We start from the raw sequence: 16,328 nt of genomic DNA on the forward strand, positions 1-16,328 counted from the left end.
ACGCCTCCTTTGGGTCCCTCACTGTCGGGCACTGATGCTGGCAGGCTCTGTAGCAAAGCCACTGCAAGGCCCTTTTGAGTGAGTAGGAATTCTTTGGATTGTAATTAGAGCCAAAAAAGATGTGTGGAGGAAAACTGAGAACATGCTGCTAAGCAAGCTTGTGGACGGAAGCAACATTAACAGCTTTAATTTGGAAAACACTTATACATATTCATTTTGGCCAGGGCATCAAAAACTTGGGAGGGAAACAATGAAAAAGCAGCCAAAATAAATGCCCTCCTGTCTACCAGGAAATGGTGATGGAAGGTGACCGAAGATGGTCTGTATAGCTGTCATTGCGTCTTGTTCTTTTGTCTGATTTTATTTTTAGCGAGAGAATGCAATATTCGCATCCTGTGTGCCATTGCATAGCAGCCAGGCAGCTGGGAGCTACAGCTTTGTCAGTGTGTTTGCCGTGCTGGCACAAAGAAATGAAACCTCGGTGATCAATAAATTTTATATTGACTGATAAAAGAAAACATACATTGACTTTGGTGTTTCCTTCCAGCTGCAAATAAACAAATACGAAATGCCTGCCCTGTGCTATAATTTTCTTTGGGAGACTGTTGGAGACATTTGCAGCTAGTCCTATGTAAACATCAGTAGCATCAGGGAGCACTTCAAGGTTATTTCCTGTAATAAATACCACAAGGCTATCTTAGAAAAGGACACTAGAATAATTTTCTCTGAAAGGTCATTTCTATCCCTTTTTTACTATCATAAGCTTCAATTTGAATATTTTGTGTGGCCTGGATTTTATGTTTACTTTTTGATTTTGTTTACATTCATTTACCTTCTCATTCCATGTTCCTCCTTGATGAGACCACTTCTAGTGAGAGCAGAAGTGGTGTGAAAGCATCAGGATGCTCTCTCAAAGTATTTGAAGTAGCCTTTCACTTTCACATATTCCTCTGCATTTGAACTTCAGCATTTCTAGTTTTTCCACGTTGGTGTTGAGATGAAACTGCCATGTAAATGGTTTTATTGATGTCAGCTGGATAGTAGTGGTGCAGAGAGCAGGCATTTATCGGCAGCTTGCTTCCAGTATGGATCAGCATATAAGCAGGCATAGCCCAAAGGCTATGGGATTAATTAATTAACATTTATTTATTTGTTTATTTATTTATTTTCAGATTCCACATAGACAGACCAGGTTCTCTGCATTATTGTTCAGTACTTTTTCCATTTCTGGGCCGAAGGGTCTGGATCCAGATTTTCCAGTGTGGGTAGATTAACCTAGTCTCCTGGGAAATCAAATGCTAAATTCTCATCCTGCTAGTGCTTGAGTATGTTTGAAGGGACTCAGTGGTATTAGAGCACAACCTTTTAGAAATAATTCAGAATCTTTCCCTCTATTTCAAAGTATTGCATTACACAGTCAAAGAGGAGATTGGGATCTGCTGGTGATGTACCTCCACTCGAAAACTGTGAACTCTGAATCCATAAAAACAGACAAACAGAACTTGATTTTCAAACTGTCCTCTAAAACACCTCCTTGGGTTTATAAGCAAAATCAGAACATTGTTTTTGTATCACCATGTAGTGCAGTGTTTCCATCTCACAGGCTTTTGTGGTTGCACAGTCTGGCCCCTTAAGAACGAAGGATTTCATTCAAGATTTAGCAAACTTATACCTCATTTATTTTGTGTATTTCCCTGGAAAGTTTAAAGGCAATGAATTTATACAGCTAGCCTTAACTACTTATGGTCTTTCTTTTTTATTTTTTATTTTTATTTTTTATTTTTTCTATTTTAATCCTGAAGGCCAGACCTTGACAGCAATTGGACTGTAATAAGAGAGCAGATCCAGATGGAGTCCATGGTTCTCAAGGGACTTCTCCCAGATACCAAGTATCAGTTCGCCGTCCGAGCAGCAAACTCCTACGGATCCAGCCCCTCCAGTGCACCCAGCGATGTTGTCCGAACATTCAGTGAGTAGAGCCACCATTTTCTAATTAAAGCTCTGTATTGGGGGCAGCCTGTAGTGGACAGCTGGGGAAAGATTCCTTCTCCAAGCCAAGGGTGCACATGCACCCCTGGTCCAACACCTGGTCTTGTTCCTGTCCACAGCACTTGCAGCATCCTGTGAAGACTGAGCTGCAAGCAAAGATCTGTGAAGCTCTCATGTTGTTTCCCTGTTCTGGGGGTCATTGCTAGATATTTTTGGATCGCTGCTTACTGACTTTTTTGCTGTCTTCATGCAGAACTTACAAGTGAATATCATGGGGAGAAATGAGCAAGACAAATCTATTGTTCATCTTTTTTATTCAGTTCTTTGAGCTGTATATATTACATATGTAATTTAAACAACTCTGACCAGAGCAAATCTATTCTATTTATTGAGTAGTAAGGCTGTTATACTACTAAGCATAACCATGAAAATAATGATATAGCAGGTAACCATTCCTTTTTTATCAGAAGCCATGTAGGAAAATATTAAGTGGAAGTGCATTCAAAATTTGCATTTACATTTGTGCAGCCATGCAGGCCATGCACATTGCAATGAGTAGGTCCTGTGTGAATCTCCTGATGGCCTTTTTAGGGTCTAATCCTTTGCCAGTGATCGTATCTCTGTGGGCTGTCTTGGAGTTGCTGTTGCTCATCATCTCCCCCAGAGCTGTAGCTGTGCGTGAGCATCCTAACCAAGCTGACATAGACCACATCCAAGACCAGTATGGCAAAGCAGAGTCCATACAGGAGGCTATGAAGATGGTAGGTAATGTGGACTAACAAGATTATATCCTTAATTTTTCTAAACTTTTTTTTAATTGTATTTAAAAGGCTTCAGTATTGTAAGCCGCAGTTTTGAAGGTATTTACAGGGGATAGAACACTAAGGCAAGAAAATGCCTGGGTATAGTTTTATCACATTAATGAACTCTAAAAAGGAGCTACAATATTGGCTTTCTTCTTTTCTCACCTGTACACCCAGTTGCAAATCATTTTTAATTAACCAGTAGAAAATGAGCAGCTGATATTCAGATGGGATTGTGAACTCAGCATTGCATACTGCAAAAATGTGGACTGCATCTTTAATGATCCATTTAACCAGGATTTATATCTTGATTACCTCCCTATATTGAAATCCCTTGTCTTCATTGACCCTTTAAGGCATTTTTCATCTGCTCTTCCCCTCTGCCATGCTTTGAATCCCTTGAACGATCTGCATGAAGTTTATTGTGGCAGCTGAACTCTCAGTTTAACTTCTGAAGCAAATGTTTATAAAAATGATGAAGGTGCAGTGTGTTGTGGGATTCTTTGGCTTTGGATCCTCAAGGTTCAGCTCCCTCTGCCTCAACCACACTTATGTGCTCTTTAGTATCCTGTTTATATCTGGAAGTGAGTGTCTGCATTCTTTGGTCAGAAAAGATAAAGCTAATAAGCATGGAATAGTCTTTGTACTGCACTTATTGCTGTAGTGCTCTAGGAAAGGCACTTTTCAAGTTTGAAAACTGGAAACTGCCTGTTCTGCAGAAACCAGTCAAGATGGCTCTAAGCCAAGGATTTTTGTCAGCAGGGCTTAGAGTCAGACTCACACCTACTGTATGTAAATGCTGATTTCTGGAGAGGTTCATACTGGGCATGAGCTTGACTAGTGCATCTGGATCAGATCTGAAGAATTACCATGCTATAGATGTTGCACAGCTCCATGAACAGGCTCAGAAACTCTTTGCTGGTCTGTGGTAGGTGCACGGATGAATCAGAGACCAGGAGGTTGGTCTCCTGCACCACAGGGCTGGCAGTGCTTGGCGAAGACCTTCACGAACAGGCAGAGCTCCCACATCCCAGAGCTGCTGCATGTCCTTCAGGTCCTGCACCTACATTCAGCCCTATACCTGGCCACTTAAACTCAGGGTTTCTTTGGCAAGCCCTGGTCCCTTTGGAGAATGCAAATCTGGCTGCTTTCTCAGTCTAGTATTGGTTTCCAGGACAGACTTCACAAATAGGCTTCAAAACAGCCACCCTGCCTTAAAGCTGGTGCTATCTTTTTCTGGGTAACTGTCTTCACAACAGCCTTCTTTTTGCAGAGCGAGAAGTGGTGTTCAAAGGTGGCAAAGGATGCATGTCCTTGGAAATAAGTTCTGCAGCTTTCAGGAAGTATAAAATATAAAGCTCTCATTTGGCTTTAGTACGTGATGTCTGCGTAAGAAAGTGGTTTGACGTTAACCAGACACAGGAGTACATTATATATTAGTAGAAAAGCTAAACTTTTGCTCTGAAAAAAATATTCTTGACCAAAGCAGTGCATAGCCTGATCATTTATTTTTCCCTCAAAACAAACAAACAAAAACCTAATGTGATTTAAAAAGCTGAAAAGTTTAATGTGACAGAAAAATGCATGTTCAGTTCAAGAATAATCAGGTAATACTCACTCCTAGTTCATATTTTCTTCAGGTACTAAAATAGCTTCCCCCTTCTAGTAGCCAGAAGGGCAATAGTTACCTTCTTCGGCCTATTTAATCATTCAATTCTGTTGCTCAGATATTGGCATTTGGTGTATTTGAGATCCTCTGGGTTATACTGGCTGGTTTTCAGCTGTCACTGCAGGAGGGCATGTGCCTCCCATACCTCTCCCAGACACCTGCAGTCCTCTGGGGATACCTCACTTACCGTAATGCATCTCAGATGGCAACAGATGGCTGAACCTCTCAAAGTGCCAGCAGATAGCTCTTAGTCACCTACTGTTGTTGGAAAGGTGTCAGACCGACGTCGGCATGTCTGAAACTGGAGCATCTTTGCTCTCCAGGGTGCCCGTTGTAGGAATTACTACCTTCATTATTGCAGTGGCTCCTCTTACTATGTAAGCAGTGAAACATGCCACACATATTTGGTGCTATTTTCTGACTGTCTGGGTATTCTTCAGAAATACCTGAAATATCTTAGGGAGCTGTCAGAAATCCATACAATGTCTGGGTCCTTTGCACTGCACTTTGTCTATATAGTGCTGGTGAGCAGGTGTCTAGTGTGTTTGGACTTTAAAAAATTGTAGCTTTATCTTTGTGCATCCTGAATGTTTTGCTTGTTTTAAAATAATTAGTAACCTTCTGATGCTCATTTTAACTGAAGAGAAAATTCCCAGCACTACCTCAAACACAGTGCACCTTCAGAATTCGTGTTGCATGGTGTAGTCTCTTGTGGCTCTTCCAGGTGGGCTGTGACAGCAATGAGTCCTGCAGACACTGGGTCCATGCTACCTGGCCATTTTTCCTGCTGGTGCTTATCTCATTCTCATGTGTTATTCTCTTACTTTGGTTTCAAAGATGGCTGGATTTGTAGTACTCCTGACTACTTTGTTTCAGCTCAGCATAGGAAACTGTTGGCTTTGCTTGCTAAAATGTTCCTCTGGAGGGTTGCTTACTATCACCTAACGTGACAGACCTCCCAAGATCCTTGCAAGTACAACATGTGTCCTTGATGATCAGCCGTTACCCTTTACCTAGTAAAAAAAACGCATGCTTGGTTTATGTTACATTGGTCCATTTCCACAGAGGAAAGAGAGGGCAAGTTTCCCCAAGGGTTCTCATTTATTTGTGATTTGTTTTCTTTTTTTTTTAATAGAAGGAAATGATGTAATAAATCAACTTGTTGTTGCTTTTCTTAATTACAGACACAGGTTATAGTTACTTCACTTACATGGTTTGTTTTTTTTTTTTACTGTATCAAATCTTTCAAAGTGTCACAAACACTTTACTTGAAAACAAAAGTTTTCATATATCAAGTTCAGTAATAACAAAAGTAATGAACTATCTCAAAGAATCAAACAAAGTGTCCTCACCTGCATCACTTAAATACCCTTCATCTCCTGGGGAAACAGATGGGCTTTGCACTGTGCCTGGAAGGTCACCAGCCTTGAGCTTTGCCAGACCCACAGAGGAAGTGTCTTCTGTTAAAAATACCCTCCTGCTTGTCTCCGCAGCTAACATGACAGAAGGGGATGCTTAATTCAGGTACATCCCTTCCTCTGGGCCTGGCCATCACTGCCTGGCTTCTTACAAATGGGGGCATCCATACGCTCTGGCTCATGCTGAAAAAGGCATTGGCACAGGTGCTTAAATATTCTGCACACTGCTTGGACGTGTCTGCTGAGGCTCAGGCACAGGAAAAGAGCAGTCCCTCAGGCCCAGACCTTGATTTAAGTGATGGTGATGTGTCCTGAAGATAGTGGATGGGGATGGTTTTCTACAGAACTGTTTCCCACAGATCTCCGAAGGCTTTACAAAGGCTGCATTTGTATTTATTGTTTCCGTTATACAAGCAGGAACAAAGAGCAAGGGACAGGCCAAGCGATACGCAGTGCTTTGCTCTGAGCCTCTTGCAGGGACAAAACTCAGATAAAAATGCCCTGATGTATTCTGGAAGTAAACCTGTTACATCTTATGTGTGAGGGCGATCAGTGTGTTAACATTGCATTCAATCTGCTTGCTCTGGCTTATCTCCTACCCTCTTCTGCGTCTCCTGATCAGTATGTCTCCTGATCGGAATGTCAGTGGCCACCTAATTGGCAAAATAGAAGTTTGTATGGCTTTCTCTTTGTTTTGAAAAAGATACCTTTGGTATAACTTAACCCCCGATTATTTGGAAAGAAGCTGTCTTCAGTTCAGGACCCCCCACTAGTTTTCCAATTAATTATAAAACGGGATTATAGGACCTGGAAGGGAGTCTTAAACAGACTTCATCTTCCTGTACACTAAAACACTGATTTAATGAAATATGGCACACATAATCTCTGGAGTTGTTTCAGCATTTTCAGTGTACCACTTTGCTTTATTTTCGTTTATTTGCCACCCATTATCAGGTGAGCACGCCACCAAAGCTATGCAGTGCTCTCAAGAAGTGGGCTGGCAAGGAAGCTTGTCTACAGCAAGTGCTGCTGGCTTCTCTGCTTTCTGTTTGTTTTGTAGTTTTGTTGCAACCTTGCATGTGGGTATCATGTCACATCCAATGAGCCAACACCAAATGCAGACAGACCAAAGCCATTGAGAAGACAGTGGGTTGTTTGATAGTCTCATTGTTTTTGTGTCTATTGATCTGTATGTGTTCAGACATAGGTAGGAGCAAACTTCTTTGCCTTCCTTGCTCCCAAATGCAATATGTGTTAACAAAACTGCTTTCATGTTGGCAGGTAGAGTAATGTAGCATGTGCTGGCTGAAACTTAGATGGAGCTGGGAAGGAGGGATTTTAGGCCATGTTAGAGATCTATGAATATTAGGGCACCTTCTTAAGTTATACTTTTGCTGGTGATGCCAAACTTAAATTCTGAAGGCCTTTGAAGAAGGGCCTCAGATCAATCCTTTCTATCAAGACACAATAAGGTGTACCTTCTTTGCTCTCTCAAGAATGTGAATATTTTGCCAGTTCAATAGGGTAAAAGAAATCACTGTCTATCTTAAAATTGTGGGTATATGCTGTCCCCAGGGTCTTCCATTGGAAAAGCATGATACATCTTAGTCTACCAGGTGAAAAAGGCACACCTTCTGCTTGGGGAACTGCCCATGTCCCCTAAGTTACCAAGTCTCATTGTGTGCTGGTGGCTATTGATGTAGTTCAGTGATAACTTCGCTCAAAACAGGAGAGTTACACTTGAGCAAAACAGCATGGCATTAAAATCATGTATTATACATTTAAGCTAGTCTGCATATCTGAATGCAAAACTAAGAACAAATATTTTTGTACATGTGAATATACAGATACTTCATTGTCTGTATTACTTCATCCCTACCATCCTGACTGAACATAAATCCATTAAGCTAATAGAAAATTTGCTAGAGAAGAGAAAAAAATGTGGCAAAATTTGGACTATAACAGATGTTTATTTTGTAGCTTGTGCCTTTAAATTAGAAAATTGAGGTTATGTATCACAGCCTGAATACAGAGTAGTTTGTTTTCCTTGACATATGATTGATCAGTAATGTGCAATTTTTCTTTTCTTTTTTTTCCCAACTTAGTTTTATTACTTCTGTTGCTCTTAAGTAAATTAGTTTCATCCATTAGAACTGAATTAGTACTGAAATACAGATATGCAATGCGAGCACTCTACTTAGAAAAGCAAGAAGTAATATTACAGACCTGACTTAAAAGGAAGAGTATTCCAGTGAGCTGAAAATTGCTGCATCTGCTGAGAGTGGAGTTAGTGCTGGGCTCTGCTTCATTAATATACTTTCCAGTAAACTGCAAGTCTCATTTATAAGGTTTCTGTTTGGACATATTGAAATTCTTTTGTAGAAATTAATGTCATATAAAACTGCATTTGCCAGAGAAAGAGATTCTGATGCAGTGATGGATGGAAAAGAAGTGGCCATCTTGACTACCTGGAGTAAAATTATCTGGTGGTACTAATTAATCTTAGCGACTTTTCAAGTGAATACTGGGAATATGAAGTGTGCCCATGTTTTGCTAACACCCATTTCTTTCCATAATGATTGCAGGACTGGGATGAGTTTGTAAATTTGCAGCCAGTTTCCCTTATAGTCATTCTTTGCCTGTGCATTCACAGTCACTAGCAAAAATAATCCATCTGTAGTTTGTCCAATTGGCCTCATCTCATCACCAGCCGTAACATTATGAATTCTCTGCTTATCTCCATTAGTAGGACTCTATGCTGTGTACTTCTACTTAATATACAGTCAAATTGTATTATTTACAGATGATTAGGTATACATGTTAGAGTGCAGAGGCTTATACATATTCTTTCCTGGTCTAGCATGCTGCTTTGCTTGGAAACGTGTGTACCTCATTACCTCTGCTTGTTTGGCTCTGCATTTTTTTTTGTGCTGATGTAACACATGAACCCCATTGCTGAGTAGCTCTGCAGGAGCATATGGTAGGTGGCCAATGAGCCAGCCAGGGCACGCACTCATATCTGGTGTGCATATGGTTGATTACATAACTGTCCAAAAAGTCTGCTGAGCCTCGTTATCTTTTGCTGGCTCCACCAGTGGTGGTAGTGGAGCTCTCACTACCACCAAGTGGTTTGCTGGTGTTTTTGGGCTGTCAGGTCTCCTTCCTGCAGACAGCCCTGGCCCAGCAGGACTTTGTGTTTCTGCCTGTTGTGGTGGGAAGGACCTGATAACTCTCAGGAAAACTCGAGCAGCTTGTGGCTGCTAAAATAAGCAAGTACACGTGGTCAGCCCATACAGAGTCTCTGTAAAGCAAGGATTACCTGTGCTGTTTTTAAGTGACTGCAGCATATTTTATGGAAAAGGCGTATGTGTGAAGGCCGTTGTTTCGCTGGTTACTATATGTTTTATGTTGTTACCCTTACTGAAATGTCAAGGAATGGTAGTGATGCAGTTACCCTTATTATATTTCCTCATGACTTCAGGTAAATTTTACTAGCTAAAAAGCAATGTTTAAACAGATCTGTTGTGTAAAGTGCAGAAGAACACAGATATTTTCTGCATTGATTATATTACGTTTTTAAATGGCAGTTCCTAACATGAAGTCCTTCACAGAGCTGCTCAGCACTCCAGGGAGAGGCAGATTGTGCACACAAAAAGCAAGTGGTGTTTGTGCATCTTTCTGTTTTCCAGGTGCTACATTGCATTTTAAAATACAATTTAAAAATACACTTAGAGTATTAATTTCACAAGCATTGGAGCCAGTGTAAGCAGATAAAGCAGAGTGTGCCAGAAAAGCCCCAACTAGCTGTACCTCCTGTGCTGTTCCAGTATTTGGTTGGCAGCAGGGTGAACAGCAGACTGTGTATGTATAAAAGGGAAAGGTTTGGTCTAAAAACAGTACAGTTATTAAAGTGTGGTTCATGCTGAAAAACATTCAGAGCCTTTCTCCTGGAGGAATGGTAGATAAAAGTCAGTTTGCAGTGGGAGAACTGAGTTTTTCCCACTTTCTTAAAGAAACACAAGAAGTGATTAAATGGAGGTCTTCACTTGGTTTGTTGTGTGTGTATCACTTGTGCAACACATCCCATCATCTGGTTGACACATGCATCGCCTATACGGAATGAATATTAACACCATTTCTGATTTCAGTGTACTGAGCCAGGGGGAAGTAAGATTTGAGTCATTTTATGTAAACAGAAAAAAAGTATGAACTGAGTATATTAGTTGTGTCTTTTCAGGCTCCGAGGAGTTAGGAAGTGGAAGCTATGGGCATCGGTATATCACAGAGGCAGTCACTGGTGATGATGATGGATTTGATGTCGATGACTCAGACTATGACATTTACATAGAAGAGGTAAATTTCAAGACTCCAGTTTGACATTTCTGTTTTCTTTTTAGTCTTTTTAAAGTGTCTGGTCTTGTCAGACAGATATTATATACTCAGATATTATAATGTGATTGCTTCTTTTTCTTTACAGTGAGGATGAATTTGTTACTTCAGATCCATGTCTTGGAAAGCATTCAATTCATTTCCATGTAGAAACATAAGTTTTACTGAATTTATGTTTGTTTCTTTCCCTTCAGCTCAGACCTCTCCCTGCTATCAAAGGAGGCAACAGAAAATTTCTGGTTGAAACCAAGGTCACACCAGGGTCTAGTTCCAGGCTCCTGTCACGGCTCCTTACAACCACTTCTGAGCCCACCACTTCCACTCCCATCACCACACGACCTTCTACAACAGCGAGGGCGACTACAGCCAGGGCCACGAGAAGGGGTGGCATGTCTTCTGCACTGCGCCTCTTTGATCTCTCCTGCGATGAGACCATCTGCTCTGCAGACAGCTTTTGTGTCAACGACTATGACCGGGGAGGCTCGCGCTGCCACTGCAACTTGGGGAAAGGAGGAGAGACATGCACAGAAGGTAGGTATCTGCATCTGACAGTCTGTGGTGTGCTTCCTTACTGGCTTCCAGACAAAGTGTCCCTCCAGGTCTGGCCGACCAAATGTCCGTGGCCTCCATGCAGTGACAGCAGCATTCAGGAGGGCCTGGCTGTGGCTCAGGCTGTGGTCCAGGCTGGTGCAGACCAGCTGGAGGTGGATTTCTGCTCCCCTGCTGGCTTCTGTTTGTCTGAGGAAAGGAGCAGCTGTGAGGTAAAACAACAAAAGTATATTTTTGGGATAGCTGGATGGGTTTAATGGATCCCTAAGGACAACAGCAGCTTCCGTGTCCCAGTTCAGACCAATCTCCTTGTTTTTCTTTCCTCAAGTAAGTTTGAAGAAGTCACTCTAATAAAGCGGGGAAAGATTAATGCAGACCCCCTGTAGCTGTGCAGGGGGAGTTTAATTCTCCTTCCCCCATATGGGAGTGGGAGGGAGAAGGAGCAAGACATGGTGGTAGGCACCCAGGCCTGGCAATGTCCACACGTCTTCCCCAGCTTTCAGCAGGGGCATTTAGCCCTCTTGGAGACCTAACCTCTCTTTTTTGCCAGGTCTGACATCAGCTCATCATCTAATGAGCCCGTTCAGCTCACTTAGCTGGCCAGAAAAAAATCTCAGTGGTTTCTTTTTCCCCTGGAGTTATTTTTCTGCTGCTTTGGTGACCAAGGGGTCAGATGAATGCTAGAGCTTGTGGAAAATGAGAGGTGTGGCTGTGCAGAGGGAAGGAAGAAAGAGGCACCTACCTTTGCTGTGCCTCCTAGATCTGCTCAGCCCTAAAGGGGCAGCTACATGAGGTGGCTGAGTTGACCCGTCATGGCCCTTCAAAGTGGTGGGCTTACCTTCTCTGCCACACAGCATCCCAGGCATCGCTTCCCCATCAGGTGTCAAACTCTTGATAGCAGGTGCTAAAAGTCACAACAGAAGGTTGCAATCAATGGTGGTAACTAGCAAAAAAGTAAATGAGGAGAATGATAGAGAAATGATACCCTTTCAATCGGGATGGTGGCATGACTTGTGTGCTATTGTCAGAGATGAATGCAAGCAGTGCTGAGGATCTGTCCTGTTACTGGTGGTAGTGCCATCCCACCAGCTAAGGAAAACAAGAACATGCATTTCTTCTGCAGGCTCGTTCTGAACATTCCTGATGAGCCATATTGTGCATCAGAGGTACAGGCACTGGGGGTATTCGAGCTTCTTCTCCCAGTGCTGGAGTAGACAGAGCTCATTCTGAAAACAATCTGTTGTGACTCAGCCACATGGAACAGCTGCAGATGTGATTTTTGGCCTTGATCAAGTATGAAAAGTCAAGGATGTATTTGAACTGACATAACCGTATACAGTCTGTAGAACTGGTTTGTTAACGTGAGTCCATTTTTCACAAGGGAGTTTTTTATTCCTTGGTTTTTATTCCTTTATTCCTTTTTATTCCAATACTGCCTTGTACCCTATTTCTCCACAGCAGCCAGTATTGTTAAATACTATATAAATCTGAATGAAAACAGACTTTTCTTTACAATCAACAGCTGTGTGGCTCTCTGGTCCAGTCAGTGCTGTTTATGATCAGGACATGAGTTAATCCTGCCTGCTTACGGTTGCATTCAGGTTTATAGCACTAATTCTCTCCACCTCAGTCTCAAAAGTACTTTATTTGTTTGCCTTAATAACAAAAAAACTGAAAGAACTGTATCCAGATACAAATACGCAAGTAAAATCCACTGAATATTCAAATGCAAAGAGGAATAAGTCTCCTCATCCTTCCTGCCTCATTAGACTTATACCCATGGCAAAAATTCAGGCCTGAAACTGCATCTGTCCTCTATGTTTATTAGGAAAATGAGCTACAAAGGTAGTAGTAAGACCTCTCTGTTGTTTTTCTTCTGTGCTGGAGCTGGGATGGTGTTGTAACATAAGACAGCAAAGGCTGAGGGTTGATGATGCCAGCTGACAATCAATATGAAGGGGCACTGCTACATCCAAGGATGGAGCGATGCCTGCAGGGACCCCCTTTCCCCCACCCCTCTCTGGACTGTCTGCTCTGAGCTGAATGGGAGCTGATAGGCTCCTCGGAGCCACCCAAGGATTCTCTGGATGCTGGACACAGCAGCTATGGAGCGGCAGTGACTAATGAGGCGTGGAGCCTGGCCCAGTGCACACTTCCCACATATGTTTTTGTAATCCTGCAAAACAGAAAATTACTTTGTTGTCTCTGTAATAAATGAATTCTTAAAAGGAGATAAATATAGTAGTAAAGTAGATGGATTCTGTCTTCTCTAACAGACGAAAATCTGGAGAAAGTTCCACTGAAGCCAATGATTAAACTGTTGAGCAGTATTTGGCCCTTAGTATCCTGTTTATTTCCAAGTTCACCAGATCCTTGGGAATAAAGGAGTTAGTTGTGAAAGGTGGTGGGAGGACAAGGCAATAGGTTAACTGATTGTTGACTGCTACTGACTAATGGCTGTCTCTGGAGAAACTCTGCCTTGCATTTTCACCTGATGTTATTTAGTGCTAAATGCGTATATCGATTTTTATATAGGAGAAAGCTTCTAAACCACATTTCTGTCTTTGCTTTTCAGATATTATTATCCAGTATCCTCAGTTCTATGGCTACTCATACATCACATTTGAACCACTGAAAAACTCCTATCAGACATTTCAAATCACCCTTGAATTCAGGGTAAGTTTAAGCAATTTCAAGCTCAGTTAGGCGCTCCAAATTTTATTGTCTTATTCTGATATTACTGACAGTGGAATGGTAACTTAGCTTCATTATAACTTATAATGCAATTGTGGTGAGTCTATATGTAAACTTCATCTCTAAAGATCTGGCTTCACATCCAATGAATGCAAATTAATTTGGTAATCTGAGCTAAAATGTTTGTGCCCATTATTAATGGTTAGCGCATGACAGAGTCCCTGAGACTAGTGATATCGGGCATTACAGAGTAGTGGCAATGAACATTGGCAGGTCTGTAGCTATGTGAATGATCTACAGGCTGAAGTACAGCCGGGTAATCTTCTTGTACTGAGCAAAAGACTGCCTTCTGTCCAGAGTTCCTTTCCTAAGCTGCAGTACATAAGTAGGCATTATTTTCCACCTCTGAAGTTTGGGACACCTGCAAGATGCTGGGCTGCTTGAGCTATAGGTCTTATGTGGTGGGTGTGATGGCTTTACCCAGCTGGGCAGCTGAACTCCACCACAACCGGTCTCTCATTCCCCCCATCTCAAAGGGAAAGGGGGAGAAAATATGATGGTGGGGGCTGGAGAGTTGAGATAAGGACGGGGAGATCACTCGCCAGTTATCGTCATGGGCAAAACAGACTCGGCATAGGGAGAATTGAAAAAAGTATTACCTATTACTAACATGCTAGAGAAGCGGGAAACAAAGAAAAGAAACTTAAAACACCTTCCCCTCATCTACCCTCTTCCACCCCATCGCTCTGAGCAGAGCTGAGGAATGGGGAATGGGGCCTGTGGTCAGTCCCTTACGCTTTGTCTCTGCCGCTCCTTCACAGTCACTTTCTGCCCTTGCTCCACTTGGGGTCCCTCAGCCAGCAGCTCTTCGAGAACTGCTCCCACACGGCTCCGTACCACGGGGTCCATCCCCCAGTAGCAAACTGCTCCAGCATGGGTCCCCCACGGGCGGCAGCTCCCCCCAGACCCCCTGCTCCTGCGTGGGCTCCTCTCCACGGGCTGCAGCTCCGGCCCGGGGCCTGCTCCTGCGGGGGCTCTCCATGGGCCGCAGCCTCCTCCAGGCCACATCCACCTGCTTCACCGGGGGCTCCTCCACGGGCTGCAGCGTGGAGATCTGCTCCGTGTGGGACCCGTGGGCTGCAGGGGGACAGCCTGCTGCACCAGGGGCCTCTCCACAGGCCGCAGGGGAACTGCTGCTGCCTGCCTGGAGCACCTCCTGCCCTCCTGCTGCACTCACCTGGGGGGCTGCAGGGCTGGTTTTCACTCCTCACTCTCCCAGTTGCTGTTGTGCAGCAGTTTTTTTTTTTTTTTTTTTCCCCTTTCTTACATATGCTCTCAAAGAGGCGCAAATAATATCACTTATTGGCTTGGCTCTGCTCTGTGCAGTGGCAGGTCCCTTTGGAGCTGGCTGAAACTGGCCCTTACCTAACATAGGGCAGCTTCTGGATTCTTCTCACAGAGGCCACCCCTGCAGCCCCTCACTACCAAAACCTTGCCATGTAAACTGACTACAGTAGGGTATATCTCACACAGGCTTGTGTTGGTGTGTGTGTGTATTAGGACAGAGCTGGTTAGGGCTGCTTGTAGGGAAGGTGGGCCAGCACACATTGTAGATGAGCTCTCAGCTGCACCCCTGCTGCCATGCAAGGCAGACTGGCCAGCATCACAGCCTAGATATGAGCATTTCACTAGAGCAGTAAGCGATCTGTTGCTTCATGTGGTGATCCAACGCTCTTCATGCAATTTGTCGGCTCAGATTGTAGGATGGCTGTAAAAAGCCACTGTGTCTGCTGTTATGCTCCTATGCATAAATGTTGCCTGCACAGGTTGTTCAGCCTGAAGAGTGTGAGGCTCATTGAACATGTGAAATAGGGTGTGTGTATTCATGTGCAGCAAGTCTAATGTGTCTATGCTTAGTAGGCTTGCTAGGATGTCCTTGCTAGACTTTGTGCTCAGAGTTTTCACATGGGGCATTGAATCATAGAATCATTAAGGTTGGAAAAGACCTCCAAGATCATCTGGTCCAACCATCCCCCAACCACCAGTCACCCAATAAACCATGTCCCTAAGCACCATGTCCAACCTTTCCTTAAACACCCCCAGGGACGGTCACTCCACCGCCTCCCTGGGCAACCCGTTCCAATGCCTGACTGCTCTTTCTGAGAAGAAATGTCTCCTCATTTCCAACCTGAACCTCCCCTGGTGCAACTTGACACCATTCCCTCTAGTCCTATCACTAGTTATCTGTGAGAAGAGGCCGACCCCCAGCTCCCCTCTCCTTCCTTTCAGGGAGCTGTAGAAAGCAATAAGGACTCCCCTGAGTCTCCTCTTCTTCAGACAAAACAACCCCAGTTCCCTCAGCTGCTCCTCACAGGACTTGTGCTCCAGGCCCTTCACCAGCTTCGTAGCCCTTCTCTGGACATGCTCCAGGGCCTTGATGTCCTTCCTGTAGTGAGGGGCCCAAAACTGAACACAGCACTCGAGGGGTGGCCTCACCAGAGCTGAGTACAAGGGAACGATCACCTCCCTGGTCCTGTGCTGTGCTATTCCTGATCCAAGCCAGGATGCCATTGGCCTTCTTGGCCACCTGGGCACACTGCTGGCTCATGTTCAGGCGAGCATTGACCAGCACCCCCAGAGCCTTTTCCTCTGCACAGCTTTCCATGTCTAACAGTTTTATTCTTTCAAGCTTGTTGCTAGATCTGATGGTATCATACTGTAAACAGATGTTCATAAACCATTTAAGCATAACGACAATATTTTTTATGCTCTTCAAATGCAGGATTCATAATGGATCAACCAGTTTCTGATTTTGCA

General features: G+C 43.5%; 1 protein-coding gene across 3 annotated transcripts in view; it reads left to right on the forward strand.

The window, feature by feature from the left end:
- The window catches only part of EGFLAM (EGF like, fibronectin type III and laminin G domains), a 75,837-nt gene that overhangs the window by 32,014 nt on the left and 27,495 nt on the right, over nt 1–16,328 (forward strand). For all 3 annotated transcript variants that reach the window (XM_066988903.1, XM_066988902.1, XM_066988904.1), the window contains exons 7-10: nt 1,803–1,969; nt 10,117–10,232; nt 10,463–10,799; nt 13,393–13,493. In XM_066988903.1, the coding sequence (XP_066845004.1) occupies nt 1,803–1,969; nt 10,117–10,232; nt 10,463–10,799; nt 13,393–13,493 (721 nt within the window). The remainder of the gene's footprint in view (nt 1–1,802; nt 1,970–10,116; nt 10,233–10,462; nt 10,800–13,392; nt 13,494–16,328) is intronic.

This window comes from Anser cygnoides, chromosome Z, assembly GCF_040182565.1.
Source record: "Anser cygnoides isolate HZ-2024a breed goose chromosome Z, Taihu_goose_T2T_genome, whole genome shotgun sequence".
Lineage (NCBI taxonomy): Eukaryota > Metazoa > Chordata > Aves > Anseriformes > Anatidae > Anser > Anser cygnoides.